General features: G+C 37.6%; 1 protein-coding gene across 1 annotated transcript in view; it reads right to left on the reverse strand.

Annotated features, from left to right (window-relative positions):
* The window catches only part of LOC131145202 (pre-mRNA-processing factor 39-2), a 97,496-nt gene that overhangs the window by 17,834 nt on the left and 55,132 nt on the right, over nucleotides 1–24,530 (reverse strand). The window contains exon 11 of the mRNA XM_058094343.1: nucleotides 3,718–5,718. Within this exon, the coding sequence (XP_057950326.1) occupies nucleotides 3,718–5,718 (2,001 nt within the window). The remainder of the gene's footprint in view (nucleotides 1–3,717; nucleotides 5,719–24,530) is intronic.

Genomic DNA, 24,530 nt, shown 5'->3' on the forward strand with positions numbered 1-24,530 from the left:
CCTTTCCCGTTTTGAGTTTTCTGGTGACTGTTCCCCATTGAGGGTCCTGTTGATGTTCTGCTTTAGCCTTGTATTCCTTTGTGCTTATATATTCATTTCGTACTTTTTTTTGTGGGGGGCGGCCCCTGGGGGGGGAGGGGGGGTGGAGAAGGGAGAGGAATGAACTCAAAAGACACTTCTTCGCAATCCCGGATACAAGGACACCAGTTGTCTTCTTTAGCAATTAACAAATCAAATATTTCATAAGTGACTGAAAAAATTAGAACATCTTCTCGCATAATGAAAATAGAGACCAGAAAGTACAAGGAAGAATAAAGAGATGGGTGATGCAGTGTTGGAACCAGAATACCCTCAGACATGCAGCGCCGGAATCAGACCCATCAGATCTGACAGTGCTGCTACAATATTGATGGAATATGCAGTATCTGATTCCGGTATATCTGGCAGTGCTGCCTGCATCAAACTGTGTGAGAAAGGGGGGAGGTGGAGGAGACGGTAAAGAGCTCAATGGAGAAGGGCTCTGGTTGCAGCAACCAGCCAAGGGCTTTGTGAAGTGCTTCATGAGATGCCAGGGCATTTGATGGACGATGTGGGTAGTCTTTGCCACGTGTTTACAGGGAGGCGAATAAAAGTGCAGATTTCTTTGCCAAACAGGGTGAATCTGGTATTTCTCGATCATATAGTTGCCAACATGATCTTCCTCAGCAAGTCAAGGGAATGATTCGATTGGACTTGTTGGGTTTTCCTTCTTTGCGCTCATGATGTTTTGTGTTAGTTCACTTTTAGTGGTTTAGTTTCTTAGTTTTTTGGTTGCTGGTGTTTGGTTTTTTTGGTTTGGTTTATGTTGGTTAAGTTAGTTTTAGGGTCTTGGAATTTTGTTTTTATTGTCCCAAAGTCTCAAAATTGTAACCACAGTTTTCCCCCGCCATAAGTGAGGGGTTTTCTAATAAAGTTTAGGAAGTGCCGCCCTCTTTTACCCAAAAAAAAAAGAAGATATGGGTAGTCTTAACTGATGTGGTATTTTCTGTATGGAAATATTTGTTCAGGGTTATAAAGGTCCTCTGAAAAATAGTCAGGAATGGAATGGTGATTCCCATGGTTTAGAGGGGGAATTGCCATTCCCTCAAATGGCAACTCTAGTATTTGGCCTAGAATATGATTCTGACCCTGATTCTGCAACCAAACTAGTGAATTGTTATCACAGCCTCAAGTTTGATTCCATTCCAGGCTTAACTCCACAAGCCTAACCAGGGGATGGGATTATAGGATTTGTGCATTGGATGCTTTCTTGCAAATTTATTTATTCTCATTTTCGTAGTTCCTCACTCATTTCCCTCATGTTTATCGCATTTGGAAAGACAGTTTCCTCAAAGGTCAAAGCTTTTATTTGGTTAGCTACTCATAACAGAGTTAGCACCAACATTTTGCTATGGAGGAGGAGGCTGTATAAATCTTTAGATGTGTGTGATGTATTATGGTAGCGGTGAGTTGCATTCTCATTTTTCCAGCATTGTTCAACAGCTAGGAGTATGTGGCTGAATTATTTGGGATATGGATTATTTGGTTTGAGTTCAGTGGGGCTGAGTTAGTTGGAGGCTTTCTTGTTGACTTCTTTTAGAATTTTGGGAAGGCGTAAGGATGCCTGAACATTGTGATTTGTTGTGGTCTATGTGATGTTATAGGCATACGGTTTAGGAGGAATACTCACATTTCAGTAGTTAAGTCTCAGTTCATTGGGAGAGGATTGTTTGTCTTGCTTCTGTACTGGCCTTCTTGATTATTTGGTTCGAGTTCTGTAAGGTTGAGTTGGTTGGAGGCTTTCTTGTTAGAGGTTTAGGGAGGCATAAGGATGCAAGAACATTGTGATTTTGTGTGGTCTGTGTGATGTTATAGATACACGGTTTGGGAGGAATACTCATATTTCAGTAGTCAAGTCTCAGTTCATTGGGACAGGATTGTTTGTTCTTGCTTCTGTACTGCCCTTTTTCTCTTGCTTCTTCCTCTGTGTGTGTTTGTGTCTGTCTCTGTGTGTGTATTAGCTTTTCTTCACTGGGACAAGATTGTTTGTTCTTGATTCTGTACTGGCCTCTTTCCCTTGCTTCTTTCTCAGTGTGAGCATGTCTATCTCCTTGTGTGTATTAGCTTTTCTTTTGTATCTTTAAGGAGGATCTCAGTGTCATACTCTTACTTTTTATTTCTTTTTCTTAAGACACATTCTTTTTTTATTAAAATAACATCATTTTTTTTGGGGGGTGGGGGGATTAACTTTTAGTGGAACTAACCACTTTCTGATCATTTCAAGTTAAACTTTTGAATTTTGAGAAGTTTCTCTAGAAAAGATGAGTTGATTTATGGAAATCAATGTTTTAAAAAGTGAAGGCATAAGGTGAGGCGTTTCAACACTTAAGAGGCGAGGTGTAAGCTTTAAAGCATTGGGGCGTAAGCCTTTTAACAATTTTTTAAAGAAATTGTAAATAAATTTTATATATTTTAAAAATAAAATAAAATAAAATTTAGGAAATCACAAATATAATGTAAGAAAGAAAAATTATATATACCTTGCAAACTACTTGTTGGCCATTCAAGAATTGCTAACTTGAATACATGACATACCTCATAACAAGAGATAGCAATACTACTACAAAGTTCAAACTATTTTCAAGATCTAAGATACAACTCTCAATTATTTTGGAAAGATTGAGGTCCAAGAGTTCTAGAAATCAATTCATATTATGACATTCCTTTTAAACAAACATGTAGTTAAAATTTTTAAACCAATCTTTACTTGAGAATCACACACTCAAAATGCGTAAGACTCAACTTAAAAGGCGCAAAAGTCGTGCCTTTTGAAAAAATGCGTGAGCCTCAACATGTAATACATTAGCCTTTTTGGAATTTAGTATTTCAGATTGAGCCTCAAGGCAAGCCTCGATTGAGCCTATTAAAATACTAACAGAAATTTTTTTTTTTTTCTTTTTTTTTTTAGAATTTTAACAAATTTATCTTTTGCTATTTTAAAATTTGGGTCTTTTTAAAAAGTAATTTCATTATTATTATTTTAAAATTTAATCACATTGAATTGTGTTTTCCCCTTGCACACAAAAAGTAAAAATATATATAATCAATTTTAGTTTTCCCACATGATAATTTTAGTTTGATAATTTATTACTTAGCATTTGTAAAGCTTGTCACTGAATTTTTCAGTCTAACAAATGATTTGGTATATCCGATTCCATTAATAAAATTTGGCAGCAAAAAATTTATGTAGTATATTTGTCAACATATTTTGAAATAAAATTTGAAAACAGGATATTGATTGCGTTCTTATTTCAGAGGCAGTGACAACGGGAAATTTTGACAGTTTAGCAAAAATTGTAAACTACTGGTAAGACTGAAACAAGGCAACATTCAATTGGCTCATGAAAAAGAAAAAATTTTTACTCATAAATGTATTCTGGAAGAATTGCTGGCAAAACAATATATTTTGTTTTCCTTTTCTTCCTCAAAGTTTTGCCAGTCCTGTTACTTGTATGAATATGATAGTTTCATAAAATTACAATCCTCAGCAACTGGCACTGATTGCAATATATAATTTTTACTTGTGAACAATAACTCCAATAAGATTTTCCTACCCTCTTCCTAAGTTCCTAACCAATCAAAACTAAATAGTTTTTTACAAAACTAGAACTCCATATACACTAGACGTCATAAACATACCTGTGGATTGTAGCTGCTGTTTGATGGAGTAATTATCTCTTGCTGTTGTTGGTCTCCTTCTTGGTGTTGATGTGGTAGATGCTGATGCTGCAGCTGCTCTTCCTTCTGTCGCGCCGGCTGTTGCTGTTGCTGCTCTACCTCCTGCTTTTCCTGCGGTTGCTGCAGCTGTTGTTGCTCTAGTTGCTGTTGCTGATGCTGCAGCTGTGGTTGATGTTGCTGTTGTTCGTGTAGCTGTTGCTGCTCATCTTGTTGTTGTGGTTGTTGCAGTTGCAATTGATGTTCCTGTTGTGGCTGCACATGACGTTGCAACTGCAGCGGTAGCTGCTGCAGCTGCAGTGGCTGAAGATGCTGCAGTTGCGGCTGTTGAAGCTGCAGCGAATGCAGATGTTGCTGCTGCTGCTGCTGCTGCTGTAATTGAAGAACCTGCTGTTGCTGAAGTTGAAGTTGTTGATAGGGTAGCTGCTGCTGCTGCTGTTGGAGCTGCTGCAGATAGTATTGTTGTTGTTGCAACTGCAACAGCTGCTGCTCTGACTGCTCCTGTTGCTGGAAGGGCTGTTGCTGTTGCTGCTGCTGCTGAAGATAGTGCTGTTGCAATTGCAGCTGCTGCTGCAGTTGCAGGTGTTGCTGCTGATATTGCTGCTGCATAAGCTGCTGCTGTTCCTGTTCGTGTTGCTGCTGGTGCTGCAGATTTTGCAGTTGTACCTGTTGTTGCTGTTGCAGCATGAGGAACTGCTGCTGCTGCTGGTAGTAATAATAATGCCACATCTGAGTGTATGCTTGTTCATTTTGTGCAACTCCATGCTGCATATTACTTTGTACGGGAATTTGTGAAGTCTCAGATTGAGGGTAAGCAATGGTTTGGGAGGGTGGTATCTGCGACGCAGATGAAATGCCCTGTTGCTGCATATTTTGCATTGGCCATTCATGTATAGCAGGAACTCCTGAAGCAGCAGCTGCCTGATACAAATTTTGTGCATGGCTGCCTTGCTGAACTTGTATATTTTGCCAAGAATGTGTGTCGGAGTGATAACCTTCACTTACAAGCACTTGAGCACCTGTATCAGCCCATGAGCGCTGTAGCTGCGGAGAATCCTGACGCTGTTGGTCTTGTGAATGCCTTCGATATCCAGAATTGGAAGCTCTACGAGGCTTGTTGGCATTATTCCTTCGACGCTGGTTTCCATCACTAACTGGAGAAACTAGTGACTCTGTATGTGCCCGTCTTGGAATAGGACTTTGATGTCTTAACAAAGGAGAATGACTCACTGATTCATTCTGATTTTGGGCAGAATCATCCAGCTGTGTAACTAGTGGGCTGGATATAGAAAGGCTTCTACTAGTCTGGAAACCACCCTCTAATACACTTCCATTTGACATTAGACTTCCATTTGACATAGAGGCTTGTTGACAAGCTTCATGCTCATGAGATGTAGTGGGGATTGAATCTGTAGGTTCATTTTCTTGGGGATTTAAGGACAAGCTCTCCAGTGAAAGTGGTTTCACATCCTGTTCAGTCTCATGGTCATGTGCTTGGGGAAAATCACTTGCTTTAGAGTGCTCCACTGAGACTACTACAAATTCAGAACCATTGCCAACTTGATGTACTGAATCAAGATTTGATACATGCGGTTCAGGGGCACTCTCTCCAATCTGATGTGGAGCTTTGGGTGATAATTGTAGCAACCTCTCTTGCACAGTACCATTAGATTCTGATTGGAGCTGCTCAGTTACAGCTTGGTCTGACTGAAGATGATTTTCTGACAACGGAACTCTCTGGTCTTGCATCTGAAGGGTCGCTGGATGGTCAGAACAATTACCAGATGGATGATGAAGCAAATCAGCAAGAATATCCAGCTTTCCTTCCATGGCAATTTTCAAACATGCTGCAGTGGTAGCTGGGTGCTCATATGAGAAGGTAGTCCTCATGGAGTGTGGAAACATCTTTATGTGCCGATTCCATGCCTTACATACATCATGAATGGTTCCACAAAGATCAACGAACTGCTGCCATTATAAATTCATTAGTATTCAATAAAATTAGATGGAATAAAATTTTCTAACATGAATATAGGGAAAGGCCATGCTAAGTCCTAGTTTAAGAAAATCAAGGTCTCTACTAAATTTGTGCCCTTAAATGCATATCTGAAGGATCAAAACGATTACCTCCCCTTTTAATCAACATGAACCTGGCACACTTCATTTTCCAATGCATGCAATGTACCACAGTTTGGAAAACCACAGGCTGGTCTCAACCTAGAACTCACACTTAACAAATGATATATGAACATGAACAAAAATCAAAATTTATAAAATGTGGTAGGTTAACTAATTTTGAATTGAGAGAGATCTCTAATTGGCTTTGGTGGAATGTCAATTGAAATCAAGTCTTGAATTTTCATAATGGCTCTCACACACAATCCTATAAAAAATCAAGTTAGAATATATGGATTTAAGGTCAGCTTATAGCAACAAGTGATCATTACAAGTCACAACTTTGTCTTCACATGCAAATGTTTATATATTCATTCACAAAAATAACATAACAAAAACTGATGTTCTGGTTACAGAATAAATGTTTTTAGAGATCCAGTTATAGTATGGAACATGGAGAAATGCATGTTCTTTTCGTAACTGTCTATGAAGTGCTACATATGGAATATTAAGAAAATGCATGTTCTTCTTGTAACTGTCTAGGAAGCACTGACATGGACACAAGACACAGGTATGATATGACATGGATACAGGGAGTCAGGGACATGCAATAACAACAACGAAGCCTTAAGTTCCATTAGGAGGGGTCAGCTACATGAGTCCTCTTGTGTCATTCTGTAAGCTATAGAGCAATATCCTCAAAATGTTGACTTAATAGAATTAACTCTTAACAATCAGTAGCAGAGTAAGAGCCTTTTAAGGCTTTATCCCTGGATGCTTGTTTTCTTTGGTTTTAAAGTTCAGAATATGTTTCTCACCTATTCCTTCATTGCTCCTTTTAATGGAGGGTGATATTCTTTTTGGCTTATTTGGAGAGAAAAATTAGAAGAAGAAAAAGATGAAGAAGAAGAGAAGTTTAAGAAGTTTTGGCTTATTCGGTGAGAGTTGGGTGCTTACAGAGTTTATGGAAGTTTTGTACCTTTTCGGTTAGAGTTGGGAGAATTTGGTGAGAGTTGAGTGCTTCCGGAGTCGATGAGATTGAAGAACTTTTTGGCTTATTTGATGAGAATTGGGTGAGAGTAGGGTGCTTCCAAAGTCAATGGAGGATTTTATCATCAAGGAATTGCTGCCAAGGAAATGAAGTAAAAAAGAATACACGTTCAGGTTTCAATTCAAATTCATCCAAAAAATAAAAAACTAACTCTTACTAGGCTTTCACACCCTATTCATAAGAAAGCATAAATTACAAGAATTACACAAACCCCTAAAAATACATGAAAATAAAAATTACAAAAGGTCCCTAAAACACACATGTATTCCAAAATTCAAACAAACCTCCAAATACACATAATCCTACTACTAATTAAACTAAACACACATAATAACTAAGCACAATAATCCCCTGATCCAATTCTTCTAAATTAGTCTCCAACAAGGGTCTTCCCAAGGTCTTTGTTTTTGTCCTATACATAATCTCCCTCAGTTAATTTGGCCTTGAATTTTGAAATGTTGGAATCAAAGTATAAGAAGCAATGAACATGGACCCTTCAAAGGCTAGTGCTCAAGTGATGCAAGAAGCCACATTTCTTTGGTAGCACCTATTAATGATTATTTAGTCATTTAGCATTATTATTATTATGGGTTAGTTATGTTAGTAAGTGTGAGTTAGTAAGGGTGTTATGGTCATTGGTATTGTACTTGTCATATGTTATAACTAGACGGAGAGACCTATCATTGAAGTTAGGTCTTCCATTTTACCCAATTATTCAACATGGTATCAAAGCTAGGTTCTAAAACCTAAACCCTAATTGTTACAACCACCATCAAAACCAAAGCCTAAAACCCTAAATCCACCAGATGTCTACCATCATAGAAGAATTTCCAGCAACACTATAGCCCTAGAAAACAGCCAGCAGCTGCCGAAAGTCAGAGAAATTTCCTGGGCGACACTGCCAGTTCAGGAACACAAAATCTACTATAGATTTTGCAAAAACAACACCATAGTCACCCACAGACACTGCTGATCTGCGCCCCCCCCCCCCCCCTCTGAAATCCCATCTCCAGGAAATGCCCAATGTGCCCTCACATTCCGGTCGAATGCTGCCAGGGCCAACCCCATGTGTTGGCATGTGAATCCACTTTCAGGCATGTTTTTGGCCTGAATTCATCCAGCAGTGCTCAAACCCCTCTGTAAATATTAATGGAGTTTTTCGTGATATTTTTGTCCAAAGATCCCACCCTTTTTAATTGCTCATGTGCAGTTCCTGAGGAATGGTTGTTTGATGCTTTGTGAAGCTGTTTGTCAATGGTTATTGAGTTTATTGGATCTGAAAGCAGGAGTAGGAGCTAGCTTTAATTGAAGTAGGGGCGGAATTGAATGATTACGAGATAAACAATGAGACAAAGCCAAGAGGGGAGAGCACGAACAGTGGGATTTGCTGTGTTTTTTATTCAGTGTTCTAATTCCTTCCATAGACCAAAATACCAAGCTGTTGGGCATGTTTTTGCTCAAAGGTCCAATGTTTGTTTTGACCATGCATTCGTGATAATCCATTAGTTGCGGTTCGGAGTTAGTAAAGGCCATTGGTGAGTCTCTTGGAGCAGTGGTAGTGTTCATAAGCTGTTTTTGTGCGGCTGTGGCATTGTTATATAAGCTTGTTTGTGATTTGTCCGCGGTAGTTTCAGTGGTTCACCTCTCCAATTGTTCCAGTGCTGTGTGTTGGCTTGTTGGGGCTGCGTCTGAGTTTCTCGGTGCCGTGGCAGCATCGTACTAATTTATTTGTGACTCGTTCATGGTGGGTCACCTTGTTCAGGGTTGTTCCAATTGTTCCAGAAATTAATCTTGCTGTCATCAGTCTAAGTTTGTGAGTGTTGGGATGGATCTTGCAAATCCCAAAGTAAGGTTCCTCTGTTAGTTGCTAGAGTGAACCATGTAAATTGACTATTTCAGAGGAGTATTCAAGGTTTCTACAGTATCAATCATCTCAACAAGCATCTTATCACATTGCATCTTTTGCCCAAAAAGGTAATCCTACAGTTTGTATGTCATCTGGCATCTTTCCCACTAGTCCTTGGGGTTATTGATTCTGCTACCATTGACCATATAACAAATGCAACCAACTTTTATGCCCTTCAATAACCTAAAAAGCTACCTCGAGTTACCCTTTCTAATGGGTTCACTATTGCTGTTTAGGGGATAGGAATAGTAAATCCAACTCCTTCCATCTCTTTTTCTTCTATTTTATACATTCCTAAACCTACTTTCAATCTATGTCAGTCTGTAAGTTTACAAAGTCACTAAATTGTTCTGTCACTTTCTTTCCAGATTTTGTGGTTATTTAGGATCTAAAGACGAGGAAGACAATTGGCATAGGATGTGAGACTTGTGAGTTTTACTACTTTGAGTTGCTTTCTCCTCCCATTGCCTGCATAGTCGCTGCTATACGACTTCAAATCCATTGTCGCCTTGGTCATCCTTCCTTGGACAAGTTGAAACATCTACTTCCTACATTGAGTTCTATGCCTAACTTGAGCATGAGTCTTGTCAATCGGGAAAACATCATCATTTTCCCTTTGCTTCTTGAGTCAACAAACAAGTGGTTCGTCCTTTCATGCTAGTTGATTCCGATATTTGGGAGTCCTAGTTGTGTCACATCAAAGTTGGGGTATCGGTACTTTGTTACATTTGTTGATGACTACCCCAGGATACTTCGTTATATTTAATGAATGATCATTCCGAGTTGTTTAATATTTTCTATGCCTTCTGTTATCAAATAATGACTCAATTTGATATATCTGTCAGGATACTTCATAGTGATAATGATAAGGAGTACCCAATTCACCACCTATATGACTAATTCTAGTATGATCCATTAGTCCTCTTTTGCCCACACTCCACGATAAAAATGGAGTTACAGAGCAGAAATATAGACATATTCTTTAAGTCACATGTACCATATTTTATCAAATGAATGTCCCCAAAATTTTTTGGAGTGATGCAGCACTCTCAGCTTGCTCCATCATCAATAAAATGTCACCCTCTGTCCTTGGGGTAAAATCCCATATTCAGTTATCTTCCTTAAGGCTCCTTTGTTCTCCGTTCCTCCTCGTATATTCGGCTATGTGTCCTTTGTCCATCAGTTAACTCCAAGAATGGATAAGTAGGATACTCGTGCTATCAAATGTATTTTTCTGGGCTATTCCCATACTCAAAAGGGATATCGGTGTAATAGCCCTACTTTACATTGATTTTTTGTCTCTACTGATGTCACCTTTTAAGAGTCTACACCATACTACTCGAATTACTTGAGTTTTGTTGACCTTGACGAGTCCCTTCCTTTGCCTTGCCTTCTAGATCCCAACCTGTTCTCTGTGCCCAATCCTCCTACATCTTCATCCAGTTTGAGTCCTTCTCATCGTTTGGATCATCCCAATTTGTAGGAATACACACAGCGACTCAAGAAAGAAAAGCCTCCTCCTACTTCTACTACAGTGCCTCTAATTCCCCCATTAGATAATCTTATTTCCCATGATTATTTTTTTTTTATAACAAAAGAAGATATCATTAATAGAAAGAGAATTTACAAGAGGGAGAATGAGAAATCTTCCGAGACAAATTGAGACTCTCCAAGACTAAACAAAAACATAAAAAATAAAAAATAAAAAAAACCCCACGAAAAAATCATCCAGTCCACGTGTTCCTCCAATCTCTTTGCAGTTCCTGAAAGCTTGCTTTTTAAAAAATCCATACCTGACACACCACAAAGAGGCCAAATATTTTATTTTCCCAAATCAACATCTGATTTAATTTCTTCCCATGATGCTAATCCTCCTATAGCCATTCGGAAAGGTAAACACACTTGTACCCAACACACTTGTCACCCTCGTATTATTGTTTCTTTGGTACTCTGTCTTCTATTGCTCTTCCAAAATCTATTTCTGAAGCCTTATCCCATTCTAGGCGGAGGACTACAATGGTTGAAGAGATGCATCCGCTACATGATAATGATACTTGGGATTTGGTACCTCTTCCTCCTGATAAGTTTGTGGTTGGTTGTTGTTGGGTGTACAATGTCAAAGTCAATCCTGATGGTTCTATGGCTTGTTTGAAGGTTTTCCTTGTTGTTAAGGGATATGCTCGAGTGCACGGTTTGGATTATTCTGCTACATTGTCTCTGGTTGCTAAACTTGCCTCAATACGTTTGTTCATCTCTTTAGTTACTACTTGTCATTGGCCTCTATGTGAAGAATGCTTTCCTACATGATGATCTACATGAGGAGGTCTATATGGAGCAACTGCTGGGTTTGTCCCTCAAAGGGAGCTCGGCTCAATGTGTCGGCATAAGATATCATTATATGGATTAAAACAATCTCCTAGAACATGGTTTGGTCAATTTAGTGTTGTAGTACTTGAGTTTGGCCTCCAATGGTGTGCAATAGATCAATTTGTATTTTATCATCATACTCTGTCTAGCAAGAGGTTGATTATTGTGTATGTGGATGACAGTTTCATTAAATGTCATCCACTAATGACGATGATAGAGGCATCTAGGACCAAAAGCTTTTCCTACAGTGTAAGTTTCAGACCAAGGACTTGGGACACTCAAGTACTTCTTGGGTATAGAAGTATCAAAATCTCGTATGGGAACTATCTTGTTAGAGAGGAAGTATGTTCTTGATCTTTTAGATGAGAGATGGGGCTGTTTGAATCCAAACATTTTGATACACCCGTGGATCCCAATAGTAAATTAGTGCTAGATATGGGTGAATTGTAGCCTAACCCAAGTCGGTACCAAAGACTTACTGGAAAGTTGAATTGTCTCATAGTCACTTGACGAGATATATCCTTCGCAACAAATGTTGTGATTCAGTTTCTCAATTCCCCTGAACAAGTCACTAGGATGCAATAATTCACATTTTGAGATATCTCAAAGGTTCACCAGGAGAGGTCTCTTATATTAGGATCAGGGTCACACACATATTCAAGGATATATAGATGCAAATTGGGCTAGGCTGCCTTCTAACCAAAAATCCACAACCAGATACTGTATCTTTGTTGGTGGTAATCTAGTGTCTTGGAAAAGTGAGAAACAAACTGTGGTGGCCAAGTCAAGTGCTGAGTCAGAGTATAGAGCTATGGCACACACTATATATGACCTTGTTTGGCTAAAGAACATGTTGAAGGAACTAAGTTTTCTACATTCTCAGCCTATGGAGTCGATGTGTGATAATCGAGCTGCTATTCATATTGCCTCCAACCCAATCTTCCATGAGCAGACAAAGCACATTGAAGTTGATTGCCACTTTATTTAGGAGAAACTTGTACAGAAGCTCATTACAACCACTTATGTGAAACCTAAGTTTCAGCTTGCTGATTTGTTCACTAAAGCCTTGGGAGGTGCTCATGTGAAATTAATTTGTAACAAGCTAAGAGCATATGATATATATGCCCTAGCTTGAGAGGGAGTGTTAATGGTTATTTAATCATTTAGCATTATTATTATGTGTTAGAATTGTGTTCGTAAGGGTATTATGGTCACCAAAATTGTACTTGACATATATTATAAATAGAGGGAGAGACCTATCGTTGAAGTTAGGTCTTCCATTTTTCCCAATTATTCAACACCAAAAGACTTGAACTTAGAAAAGCCATTTTTTTCAATAATTTGTCACCATGTTGCTTTTTTTTTTTTCAATGTAACTAATCCCAGTCAAGCAAGTCAATTCAAGGACAGCTTGCTGCCGTGGCAGGGTTGTGATATGACAGATCTGATGACGTGCTTGATGATGTTGTTGATGACATATCAAGACATGGTGGCTTACTTGCCTGCTGATATGGTTGGATTTAACAGAGTAGGTCTGAGCACAAGAAAAACAGGGCTTGCTGTTCAATGTTGGGCTACTTTTTTAAAAAATTAAAAAAGCAGCTTGTTTTTAAGTTGGATTTTGAAAAAGTTTATGACAGATTGAGCTGGAATTTTTTGGAAAAGATTTTAGTGAGGAAGGGGTTTGGAGAAAGATGGCGTAAATGGATGAAAAGTTGTATGTATAATATGAATTTTGCAGTGATAGTGAATGGTAAGCCTAAATCTTGGTTTAGGACCACGAGGGGGATTAGACAAGAGGATCCCCTTTCTCTGTTTTTGTTTGTGTTTGTGGCTGATGTTTTGAGTAGGTTGATTGATAGAGGGGTCTTAAAGTGGGTAGGGAGGAAATTATGGTGTCACACCATCAGTTTGCGGATGATACTACCTTTTTTTCCTAGAGGACCATAAACCTTCAATTCTAAATATAGTGGGGTTCTTCAAATTTTTGAAAGGATCTCCGGGTTGAAGATTAATATTGGAAAGAATGGAATCGCGGCTATTAACGTACCTGTAGAGAGTGTTAGGGATTAGCCTTGGAAGTTGGGTGTGCTGAGTTGGGGTGGCCGATGCTTTATTTAGTGGTTCCTTCAGGGGGCAATCCTCCTAGAGTAGCTAGTTTTTGGGATCCGGTGGCGGAAAGAGTTTCCAAGCATTTCGATGGGTGGAAGGGAGCACTTTTTTTCTTTGGGAGGGAGGAATACTATAATTCAATCTTGTCTTTCTAGTATTCTGCTGTATTTTTTGTCTATTTTTAAAATTCCTATGGGAGTTGCTAGTAAGATTGAGAGAATTATGAGACTTTTTGTGGTCAGGGGTGGTTTGGGTCTTGGAAATTTGGGGCCTAAGAACACAGCTCTTTTGGCTAAGCAGTTCCCATTAGAGGTTTTCTCCTTGTGGCATAAAGTTATCCAAAGTAACTTTGGACTTAGTGGGAATGCGTGCGATACTAATTTGGGTTCTAGATGTCCTTCATAAGGATAGCAAAAGAGGTTTGGGGTGAGTCCAAAGGAAGATACTCGGATCGTAAAGGAAGTTGGGGGTGTGATTAAGAACAAAAAGAATTTAGTATAAAATATGGAAAAATTGTAGAAATATAGAAAATCTTGAAAAATATAAAGAGGCAAGAAAAAATGCAAAAAAAATACTATTAGCAAAGCTAAACATAGAGCTTATGATACTTTATATACTAGACTAGATACAAAAGGAGGAGAAAAAGACATTTATAAACTTGCTAGAACTAGAGAAAGAAAATGCAAAGATTTAGGTGATGTAAAATGTATAAAGGACGAGAATGATAATATCTTTAACTACAGAAGAAGAAATGAAAGATAGGTGGCGAAAATACTTTGATGAGTTGTTTAAAAAAAACCAAAATGAAAGATTGAACTTGGAAGTGACAAATGAGGAGAAAACTAAAAATAGGATCTTTATTCGCAAAATTATAGTTCTTGAAGTTAAGACGACATTAAAAAAGATTAAAAGCAAGAAATATAAGACAAGATGAAATACAAATTGAAGTTTGAAAATGTTTAGAGGTTAAAGGAAATATTTGGTTAACTAATCTATTCAACTTTATTATTAAAACCAAGAAAATGCCAGAAGAATGGAGGAAAAGTACACTAGTACCTTCATACAAAAACAAAGGCGATATTCAAAACTATAATAACTATCGTGGAATTAAGATTATGAGACATACGATGAAATTATGGGAAAGGGTAATTGAACATAGAATAAGACTAGAAACAAGAATTTCATAAAACAATTTGGTTTTATGTCTGAGAGATCAACAATAGAAGCTATTTACCTTTTAAGAAGCTTAATGGAAAAGTTTAGGGAAAAGAAAAGGAACTTGCATATGGTTTTAATTGACATAGAGAAAGCTCATGATAAAGTACCTAGGGAAGTTTCTTGGTGGATCTTAGAAAAGAAGGGGGTTCAAAGTAGGTATATTGAAGTCATTAAGGATATGTATGATAGAGTAGTGACTAGCTTTAGGACTATAGGAGGGGAATCTAGATATTTTCCAATTACAATAGGTGTACATCAAGGTTTTACTTTAAGTACTTATCTTTTTACTTTAGTGATCAATGAACTTACTAGGAATATTCAAAATGAGATCCCTTGGTGTATCTTGTTCGTAGATGATATTGTGCTGATTGATGATAGCAGGAGCTGAGTGGAATCTAAGCTAGAACTTTGGAGAGCTATATTAGAGTCTGGGCGGTTTAGGTTAAGTAGGAATAAGACAAAGTATACGAAATGTAATTTCAATAATGTAAGGAGTAGTAGTGGAGAGAAGATTAAACTTGACAATCAAGAGATTAATAGCACTAATAAATTTAGATATCTTGGATTTATTATGCAAGTGGAGGGGAAAATTGAAGAAGACGCAGTATATAGAATTAAAACAAGTTGGTAAAATGGAGTGCATCATGTTGGCCTAACAAGGCTTAATCTCGTTTTGATAATGACAAACCAAGGCATCTAATTGTGCCGTTAAGTGTGTATACAGGTATTACAGTATAAAAGAACAATGAAAGATGCAAAATGGAATGCCATGAAGCACACAAGTAAATGAAAGATAGCTATTGACATGAAGCTTGGATGAAGACCAAGCTTAAGGACATGAAGACCTAGATAGGTTGTTATGTGTATTGTACAATAGGAATTCATGTAAGTACATCTCATGTTGGTTTTTGTTACGAAACTCTTTGGTTATTTATTTGGACCCTAGATACCTTTTAAAGTCTTGGAAAATATTTTTTTCAAAGTCCAAATGTTATTTCAAAAGGTTAAAATCATTTTTTGAATAAAAAAAATATAAAGGAATTTGAATTTCAGGATGTTCGGGCGCCTAAGGCATCATGCTCAGTGGACCGAATGCAGAAGTCTGAACAAGCTGGTCTGACATCAGAGAGTTTGGGCGACTAAACCTCAGGTTTAGTCAACCTAATGGCTACTACCATTGTTAAGTTCCAGACACAGTTGGTTCGGGCGACCAAACCTTAGGTTAAGTTGACTAAATGTGTTCGGTCGACCAAACTCAGAGTTCAATCGACCGAATGGCTACTGCCAGTTTTGAAATTCCTAATTTAATTGGTTCAAACGACCGAACATTCAATTCAGTCGACCGAAGCGCTGCAATAAGTTTTGCAAACAGCAGAAAATCTTTTTAATTCTCAAATATTAAGTTACCAAAACACAAAACGGCTATAATTCAAACCTAAATATAATAAATGTGTTTTGGTCACGAATATACATGATTTTACACTGATCAATTCGAAAAAATCGTTGTTCTTGCTAAAAATCTTTTCCGAGTTATTCTTTCAAGTGTACGGCTTTCAAAACCCAAAAAACTTAGCCCAACTCTTTGAGCTTCGTAGCAAACATCTTCTGAGAGTATAGTAGAGTGCTCATTGTGTACGAATCCAAATTAGTTCTTGATTGTTTGTGTAAACTAACGACTCTGGGATTGAGTTGTTGACAAGTGAGAGGTTGTTTTCGCTTGAGAGGCCTCTCCGCCTACTGAAAGAGAGGTATCTCCACCTATTGAAGGAGGGATTAGTGAATCCTTATAGCGGGTTGCTTAAGGCAAGAACTTAGGCACGGTTGCCGAACCTTGTAAAAAATCTGGTGTCACTCTCTACCTTGAATTTTTATCTTTCCAAGCATATTTAATTTGATTTTTGAATGCTGTGAATATTCTTCTTGATTAAAATCTGCAGTAGTTACGAATATCATATTGATTTAATTTGCTAGAAATTTTATAATGATTGATTTATCACTTACTTAAGTTATAGCATAAATTATCTTGTGGCTAAGCATATTTTTATTAATCTTGATATGTTGTAAGTATTGTTAATATTGGGTAGATTGGTCACATATTGAAATCTTAGCTTAGACCCTTTAGTACTTAAGGATATATAAATTGATAAAATTATTTATTGAGAATACTGTTGTTGGTAAGAAGTTAAGAGCACTTATAAATTCATAACATTTAAAATTGATTAAGCTTCCGCAATAAATTTTAAAAATACCCAATTCACCACCCTCTTGAGATTACAACTCGACTTTCAATTGGTATCAGAGTCAGGTTGCAATAAAACCTAACCAGTAGTTGCATAAAGTTAAAATGGCAAACCTAGATGTGTCCTCGTTTGGTGAATGTCAATCCTCCACTAAGTCTCCAATATTTTGCGGTTTTAACTACACCTTTTGGAAACAAAGGATGAGATTTTTTATACAAACCATGGATTGGAGGGCTTGGAGAGTCATTGTCCAAGGCAATACATGCCACCAGAAATTATAGATAACAAAGAGGTTTCTAAGGTTGAAAGTGAAATGAACGAAGCTGATATGAAACAAATGCAGATTAACTCAAGCGCCATGAATGCCCTTTACTATGCCTTAGACACAAATGAGTTCAATAGGATAATGGCCTGCAAAAGTGCCAAATAAATTTTGGATAAACAAGAAATTACATATGAAGGAACAATAGACGTAAACGATAGCCATATAGACATGCTCACCAGTGAGTATGAAGCCTTTAAGAAGAACCTTGAAGAATCTATATCCAATATGTACACTAGGTTCACTCACATCATAAATTCCCTCAACGCACTAGGAAAGACCTACCTGGCTACCCCATATACGAGATGATTAGGAAAATACTTAGAGGATTCCCATCCATATGGGAACTTAAGCTATAGCAATTGCTGAGGGTAGAAATTTAAAGGTGATGACCCAAGACGAGCTCATTGGGTCACTTCTCACATTTGAGATGGCCATAAATGAAAGAGCAACTGAAAACAGCAAAGCTAAGAAATCCATCACACTCACAGCTTCCAAGGAAAGCTCAAGTGATGAGGAAGATGAAGAGATGGATGAAGAAGATATAGCCCTAATCACCAAAAGACTCGGTAGGTTCTTTAAAAAGAATAGGAAATTTACTAGAAAATTTCGAGGCTCTAGGATGGATAGAGGAGAATCAAGTAGAAAATAAACAAAAGCATAACCTCCTACTTGCTACAACTGCAAGAAGGTGGGTCATATTAAACCTGATTGTCCACAGCTCAAAAAGGATTTTAAGAAGAAGAAGGCTATGAAGGCCACAACTTGGGACGACTCTGGCTTAAGCAATTCAGAAAGTGACACGAGCGATCAGGAGGTGGCAAACTTCTGCATTATGGCACTAAATGACGAGGTACAAAATTCTTACTCAAACTCGTTTATTGAATCTAGTGATGAATCATGTAATGAATCCTTTGAAAGCTTGCCCTCATAAACTAAATTGCAGATTGAACAATTTAAATTACATAAGAGTTTTGTTAGGGTGTGCAAATGAAACACCGCACTAAAAAATTAGAATGAAGCATTAGTAAAGGAATTAGAGTCAAATCACATTGTTGAAAAGGAAAAAGACTCATACATTGTTACATTATAGAATAAGACTGAAAAACTAACAAAAGAGCTAGAAGACTTAAAATCCTAAGCTACTTTTGAAAATGAGAAAGATTTAAAGATCACTATCTTACAAAGAAAAATAGAAGATTATTCAAAAATAATCCATAAATTTACAAATGGGAAAGACAACTTTGATAAGCTAGTAGGCTCTCAAAAGACGACTTTGGATAAAGAAGGCATCGGCTTTAATGGAAAAGAAAATAAGAGAAAGAAGAATCTCTACATGGGATATTTTGTAAGAGAATCTAAACATTATGCCAGCACTTCTTCAAACAATGTTTACACACACACCACGTGTTTCTTATGCAAAAAGAAGGGCCACATCAAATTTGATTGCCCATTTAAAAGAAAGAATGTGAAAACTAAAAAGGTGTGGAAAATTAAAGAAACATCAAAAGCTAACCTAAAATGACCAAAGAAGATTTGGGTACCTAAGAAAGTTACTTAAATCCTTTTGTAGGTATGTTTTAGGTCCACCCCTTCTAAAATGGTACTTGGATAGTGGATGCTTAACGCATATGACAGAAGACAAGTCCAAGTTCACGTCTTTAACACTAAAGCAAGGTGGACATGTTACCTTTGGAGACAACGCCAAAGGTAAAATTATTGGCATCGGCAAAGCCAGTAAGGAACCTTCCTTAATCATTGAGAATGTTTTATTGGTAGAAGGTTTAAAACATAACTTGCTAAGTATTAGTCAACTATGTGATAAAGGCTTTGACATTACCTTTAAAAAGGACAAGTGTATTGCTGAGAATGCAGAAAAATATGAAAAAAAATTTATTGCGAATTGTTGTGAAAATGTGTATTGCATTAACTTTGAAAACTTAGTGCCTCAAGAAGTAAAATGTTTTACGGCCTTGAATGAATCTAGCTGGTTATGGCATAGGACACTAGGACATGCTAGCATGGATCTCCTATCTAAATTAGTTAAGAAGGATTTAGTTAAGGGTTTACACCAAAACTAAATTCATAAAAGACAAAATTTTTTATGCTTGCCAACTTGAAAAGCAAGTCAAAACAAGCTTCAAAAGGAAGCATCTAATATCCATTGGTAGGCCATTGGAACTAATTCATCTAGATTTATTTGGCCCTACAAAAACACAAAGTGTAGGAGGAAAACAATATGCATTTGTCATAGTAGATGACTACACCAGGTTTACTTGGGTGTTGTACTTAGCCTCCAAAGATGAAGTGCGTAAAATGCTTACCAACGTATGTAGAAAACTCCAAAATGAAGAGGGGTATACAATTTTACAGATACGAAGTGATAGGGGAGGAGAGTTTAGAAATAAAGATGTTGAAAATTTTTGTGATGAAAATGGCATTTCACACAATTTTTCAGCACCTCGAACACCTCAACAAATGGAGTTGTTCATAGAATGAACAAATCTTTACAAGAAATGGCTAGGACTATGCTAAATGAGCATAGCTTACCCAAACACTTTTGGACCAAAGCGGTAAATACTGCCTACTATGTCATGAACAGGGTTTCCATTAGGCCAAACTTAAATAAAACCCTTTATGAACTTTGGAAAGGAAAGAAACCAAACATTTCGTACTTCCATGTCATTGGTTGTAAATGTTTTGTTTTGAATGATAAAGGTGACCTAGGTAAATTTGATTCCAAATCTGACGAAAAACTTTTTCTAGGCCGTACCCAGTGCACAAGGCTCCCACTTTGAGTGGGGTCTAGGAGAGGTGGATGTCGACAAGCCTTACCCCCATTTTTGGAGAGGCCGCTCCTCCGATGAAGGAATTTTTTTAGGATACGCTCTAAATAGTAAAGCATTTAGAGTATACAACAAAAGAATGATGTCGGTTGTCGAATCAATTCATGTTGCATTTGATTAAGCCAGCAACTTCTCTTCTAAAACCAAAGACGATGATGATCTAGAGATAAGAAAAAGTTTAGAAGGCTTAACAATTCATGATAACAAAGAAGAGAGTATTGAAATTGAAGAACCATCTCATGATGACTCTCAAAATCAAGTTGAAGTCACTGGAATTGCCAAAAGAATGGAAAATCGTGAAGAACCACCCTAAGGATCAAATTATTGGTGAACCTTCACGAGGGGTATCAACTCGATCTTCACTTAAAAACCTATGTGATCATTTTGCGTTTCTGTCACAAAAGGAACCTAAGAATATAAATGATGCAATTAATGATGATTCATGGGTGTTAGCTATGCAAGAAGAGCTAAATCAGTTTGAAAGAAATAAAGTTTGGAAATTAGTTCCTAGGCTAGATGATCATTCAGTGATAGGGACCAAATGGGTATATAAGAACAAAAAGGATGAAAATGGCATTGTTGTCCGTAACAAGGCTAGACTAGTAGCACAAGGTTTCAATCAAGAGGAAGGAATTGATTTCAAGGAAACCAATGCTCCAGTAGCTAGAATGGAAGTCATTCGCATGCTACTTGCCTATGCATCCAACAAAAACTTCAAACTTTATCAAATGGATGTGAAGAGTGCGTTCCTGAACGATTTCATAAATGAGGAAGTCTATGTCGAACAACCCCCAGACTTTGAAGATTACCACTGTCCGAACCATGTGTTCAAATTATCGAAAACCTTATACGGTTTAAAGCAAGCTCCTAGAGCTTGGTATGAAAGACTGAGTGGCTTTTTACTAAAAAATGGATTCTCGAGAGGAAAGAAGGATAGTACTCTCTTTATCAAAACTCAATCAAATGATATGCTTATCATTCAAATTTATGTTGATGATATCATATTTGGTGCTAAGAATAAGGATCTATGCAAATAGTTTGCTAAATGTATGCAAGACGAATTTGAAATGAGTATGATGGGCGAAGTTACATTTTTTCTTGGACTTCTAATCAAGTAAGCCAAGAATGGAACATTCATAAACCAATCAAATTATATAAAAGACCTAGTCAAGAAATTTGGCATAGAAGGTGGCAAGGCGCTGGGAAGACCAATGAGCACCTCCACAAATCTTGATAAGGATGAGCAAGGGAAACCGGTAGATATCAAGTACTACCGAGGTATGATTGGGAGTCTGCTCTACTTAACACTAGTAGACCAGATATCATGTTCAACGTTTGCATGTGTGCTAGGTTTCAAGCCTCACCTAAGGAATCACACAAAATAGCCGTTAAAAGGATCTTACGGTATCTGATTGGTACTATAGACTTATGCTTATGGTATCCAAAGGACACATCATTTGAAATAATTAGTTACTCCGATGCAAACTATGCTAGATGCAAAATTGATCACAAAAGTACAAGTGGTACGTGTCACTTCCTAGGACGATCTCCGGTATCTTGGTTTTCCAAGAAACAGAATTTCATAGCTTTATTTACCGCTAAGGCTGAATATGTTGTCGTAGGTAGTTGTTGTGCTCAAGCCTTGTACATGAAGCAACAACTTAAGGATTACAAATTGAATTATGAGTGTGTGCCAATCAAGTGTGACAATACCTGTGCTATAAATATCCTTAAAAATCCGATATCACACTCACGAACAAAGCACATAGATATAAGACATCACTTTCTTCGAGATCATGTGCAAACGGAGGACATTAATCTTGAATTTGTGAGTACAAATGAACAATGGGCCAATATACTCATGAAACCTCTTCAAGAAGATCGTTTCATTTTAATAAGACGTGAACTAGGCTTGTTGCATGCTAGGGAAGTTGTTTGATGAGAATTAGTTCATTACCTTAAGTATTCCAAGCTAAATCGAAGAAATTGGCAAAGTTCAGGACACTTGGGCGATTGAACATTATAGCCCAGTCGACCGAATACACTTATCTGAAGTGATTTTGAGTTTTCAGACAGTTCAATCAACCGAAGGGCAAAGGTCAATCGACCGAAGGGTAAAGGTTAGTCGACCGAACTCATATTAACCTGGTTGCTGAGAGTATTAAAGTGTTTCACGCGACTGAAAGTACAACAAATAGTCAACCAAATGCTTCAGGCGACCGAACTACTTGTCCAGTCGACCAAACCTATACTGCCTCTTTTAATTGGGTGCGTCAAGTGACTCGGATGACCAAACACCACATTCGGTCGACCGAACCACGAGTATTTAAAATATTCGTGAAAAACCCTAACTTTTTGCCTCTTCAGTTCCCCGAACAACATTCCTCTCTCACCCAAAGGTGCGTCCCTTCCTGTTCAACCTCTCTACGCTCCAATTTCACTTCCTAATCTCAGATTTCATCTCCGGATTCATGATTTCTCTGCATTCGAAGTCCAAAACCATGTCTAGAAGAAAGTGTTGCGTGAAAAACTCCATCGAAAGGTCAAGATGATACCGAATTCATCCATCGTTGGCTCATGACACCTGGAGCCAAGAAAATCTATAATGAGCATCTTCGTTCCCTTGATCCTATTCTAGGTAAAGTGCTTGGCATTTCATTTATGCAAGAATACTTCCCAAATATTCTTCGTAGGTTTTCAGATTTTGGGATGGGGTAGGTTTGTGTCTTATCAACCCCAAGGTGTTTATCCAAACCTTGTGCGCATTTTCCATGCCAACTTAGGAAAAGAGGGTGAACACTACACTACTCAACTCATGACCAAACATTTTACACTCATTGCCAGCAACATTGCTACTCGGTTTAACCTTGACCGAGGAGATTTTGAGTGTCCTAGAGTTGGACCTACTTGGATAATAGAACATGATTTCACACCCCAAGTCTTTCTTCCTCGTCCCCACTGAACAAGGTAATAATTTTGGGCATCCGCCCTTGTATAAACAACTAACCCTAGAGGCCAAAATTACCCATTTGCTTATTACATATAACATCCTTCCTAGAACCGGGTCTAGAGATCACGTGTCTTATCTAGACTGTCTTGTGATGTGGTGTCTATATACTGGAAGACATTTTGATCTTCCCTCTCTTATCATAAAATGGATGATCGCCAAGGAAGAAACACGAAGAGTCATTCTCCCTTACGAAGGGATTCTAACTCTTATTTTTGAACATCTTAATGTTGCTCGTCCTTCTACCTTATTTGTTAGATGAAAATCATCTGATAAATTTTCATCTACCATTGTGAAACAAATGAGCTATGAATTAGCTGAAGTACTTGGTTGGATTCCTAAAAACCGTCCACCTCCGCAAGATGATGTGAATGTGCGCATGGAGGAGGAACGGGAATATGCACGTAGGGATGATCCATCTCATGTGAAGCCACCTGCTCCTGCTAGTACAGCCACTGCTCCTCCTCATTATGCCTCCCTTCAAGGATTTCTCAATGATCTTTGTCAGCATATGGATTTCCGTTTCGACACAATGCAGCAAGACTTCCACTCTAATTTCAGATCCTTTAATCAGATACTTGAACAAGTTGAAACGAAATTGGGTGGTGCTTCCTCATCAAAAGGGAAAGCACCTATGGAAGCAAGCTCAAGAGAAGAGGACGACAAAGATGATGAGGAGGATGAGAGCTCATCCAGTGGAGATGATATTGATGAGGATTAGATGAGAGAGGATTAGGTTTTAGGATGAAACCTTATTGTATTCTGATTGTACTTGTTTTGTTTATTGTTATTTTGAAAACAGCTTGGTTATGTAATGATTCCTGATATTAATATATGCTTGGTTTGCAACCACTATGAGTTCTGTGCTGGAAATGCTAACTGTGTTATGAATGCTGATTGCTGAATATGGTAATGCTTGCCGATTAATGGCAAAATCATGTATGATGGTTCATGTATGGTTGTCACATACTGTTGATGATTATATCTTTGTGAACTGCTGCTGCTTGGCTATGCAAAATTCCTGATTGAGGAAACAGAAATGAGTGATTATACATATATATATATATATATATGGATTTTCAAAGGGATTATATTGTGCAGAATATAAAATTGCACTTAGAAAACTGAAATGGCTCAACCTTGTATGCTAATTTTTGTTAAACCTTTTTGCTGTTGTCAAAGGGGGGAGAATTTTTAAGCAAAATGCAAAAATTATAAAAAATTACTTTTTTGAATTCTAAGTAAAAAGGGGGAGGATTATGGCCAATAAATTAAAAATCCTAAGCCTTAATCTCAATATGCCTAACTGTTTTACATTATTTATTCTCAAGTTTATGCATATTGTGAGGGGGAGCCTTATCAAGGCTACCTCATTTTGCTCCTTATTTGTCATCATCAAAAAGGGGGAAATTGTTGATCTAACAAGACTTAATCTTCTTTTGATAATGACAAACCAAGGCATCCAATTGTGTCATTAAGTGTCTATACAGGTATTACAGAATAAAAGCACAATGAAAGTTGCCAAATGGAACACCATGAAGCACACAAGTAAATGAAAAATGGCTATTGACATAAAGCTTTGATGATGACCAA

Source organism: Malania oleifera, chromosome 12 (genome assembly GCF_029873635.1).
Source record: "Malania oleifera isolate guangnan ecotype guangnan chromosome 12, ASM2987363v1, whole genome shotgun sequence".
NCBI lineage: Eukaryota > Viridiplantae > Streptophyta > Magnoliopsida > Santalales > Ximeniaceae > Malania > Malania oleifera.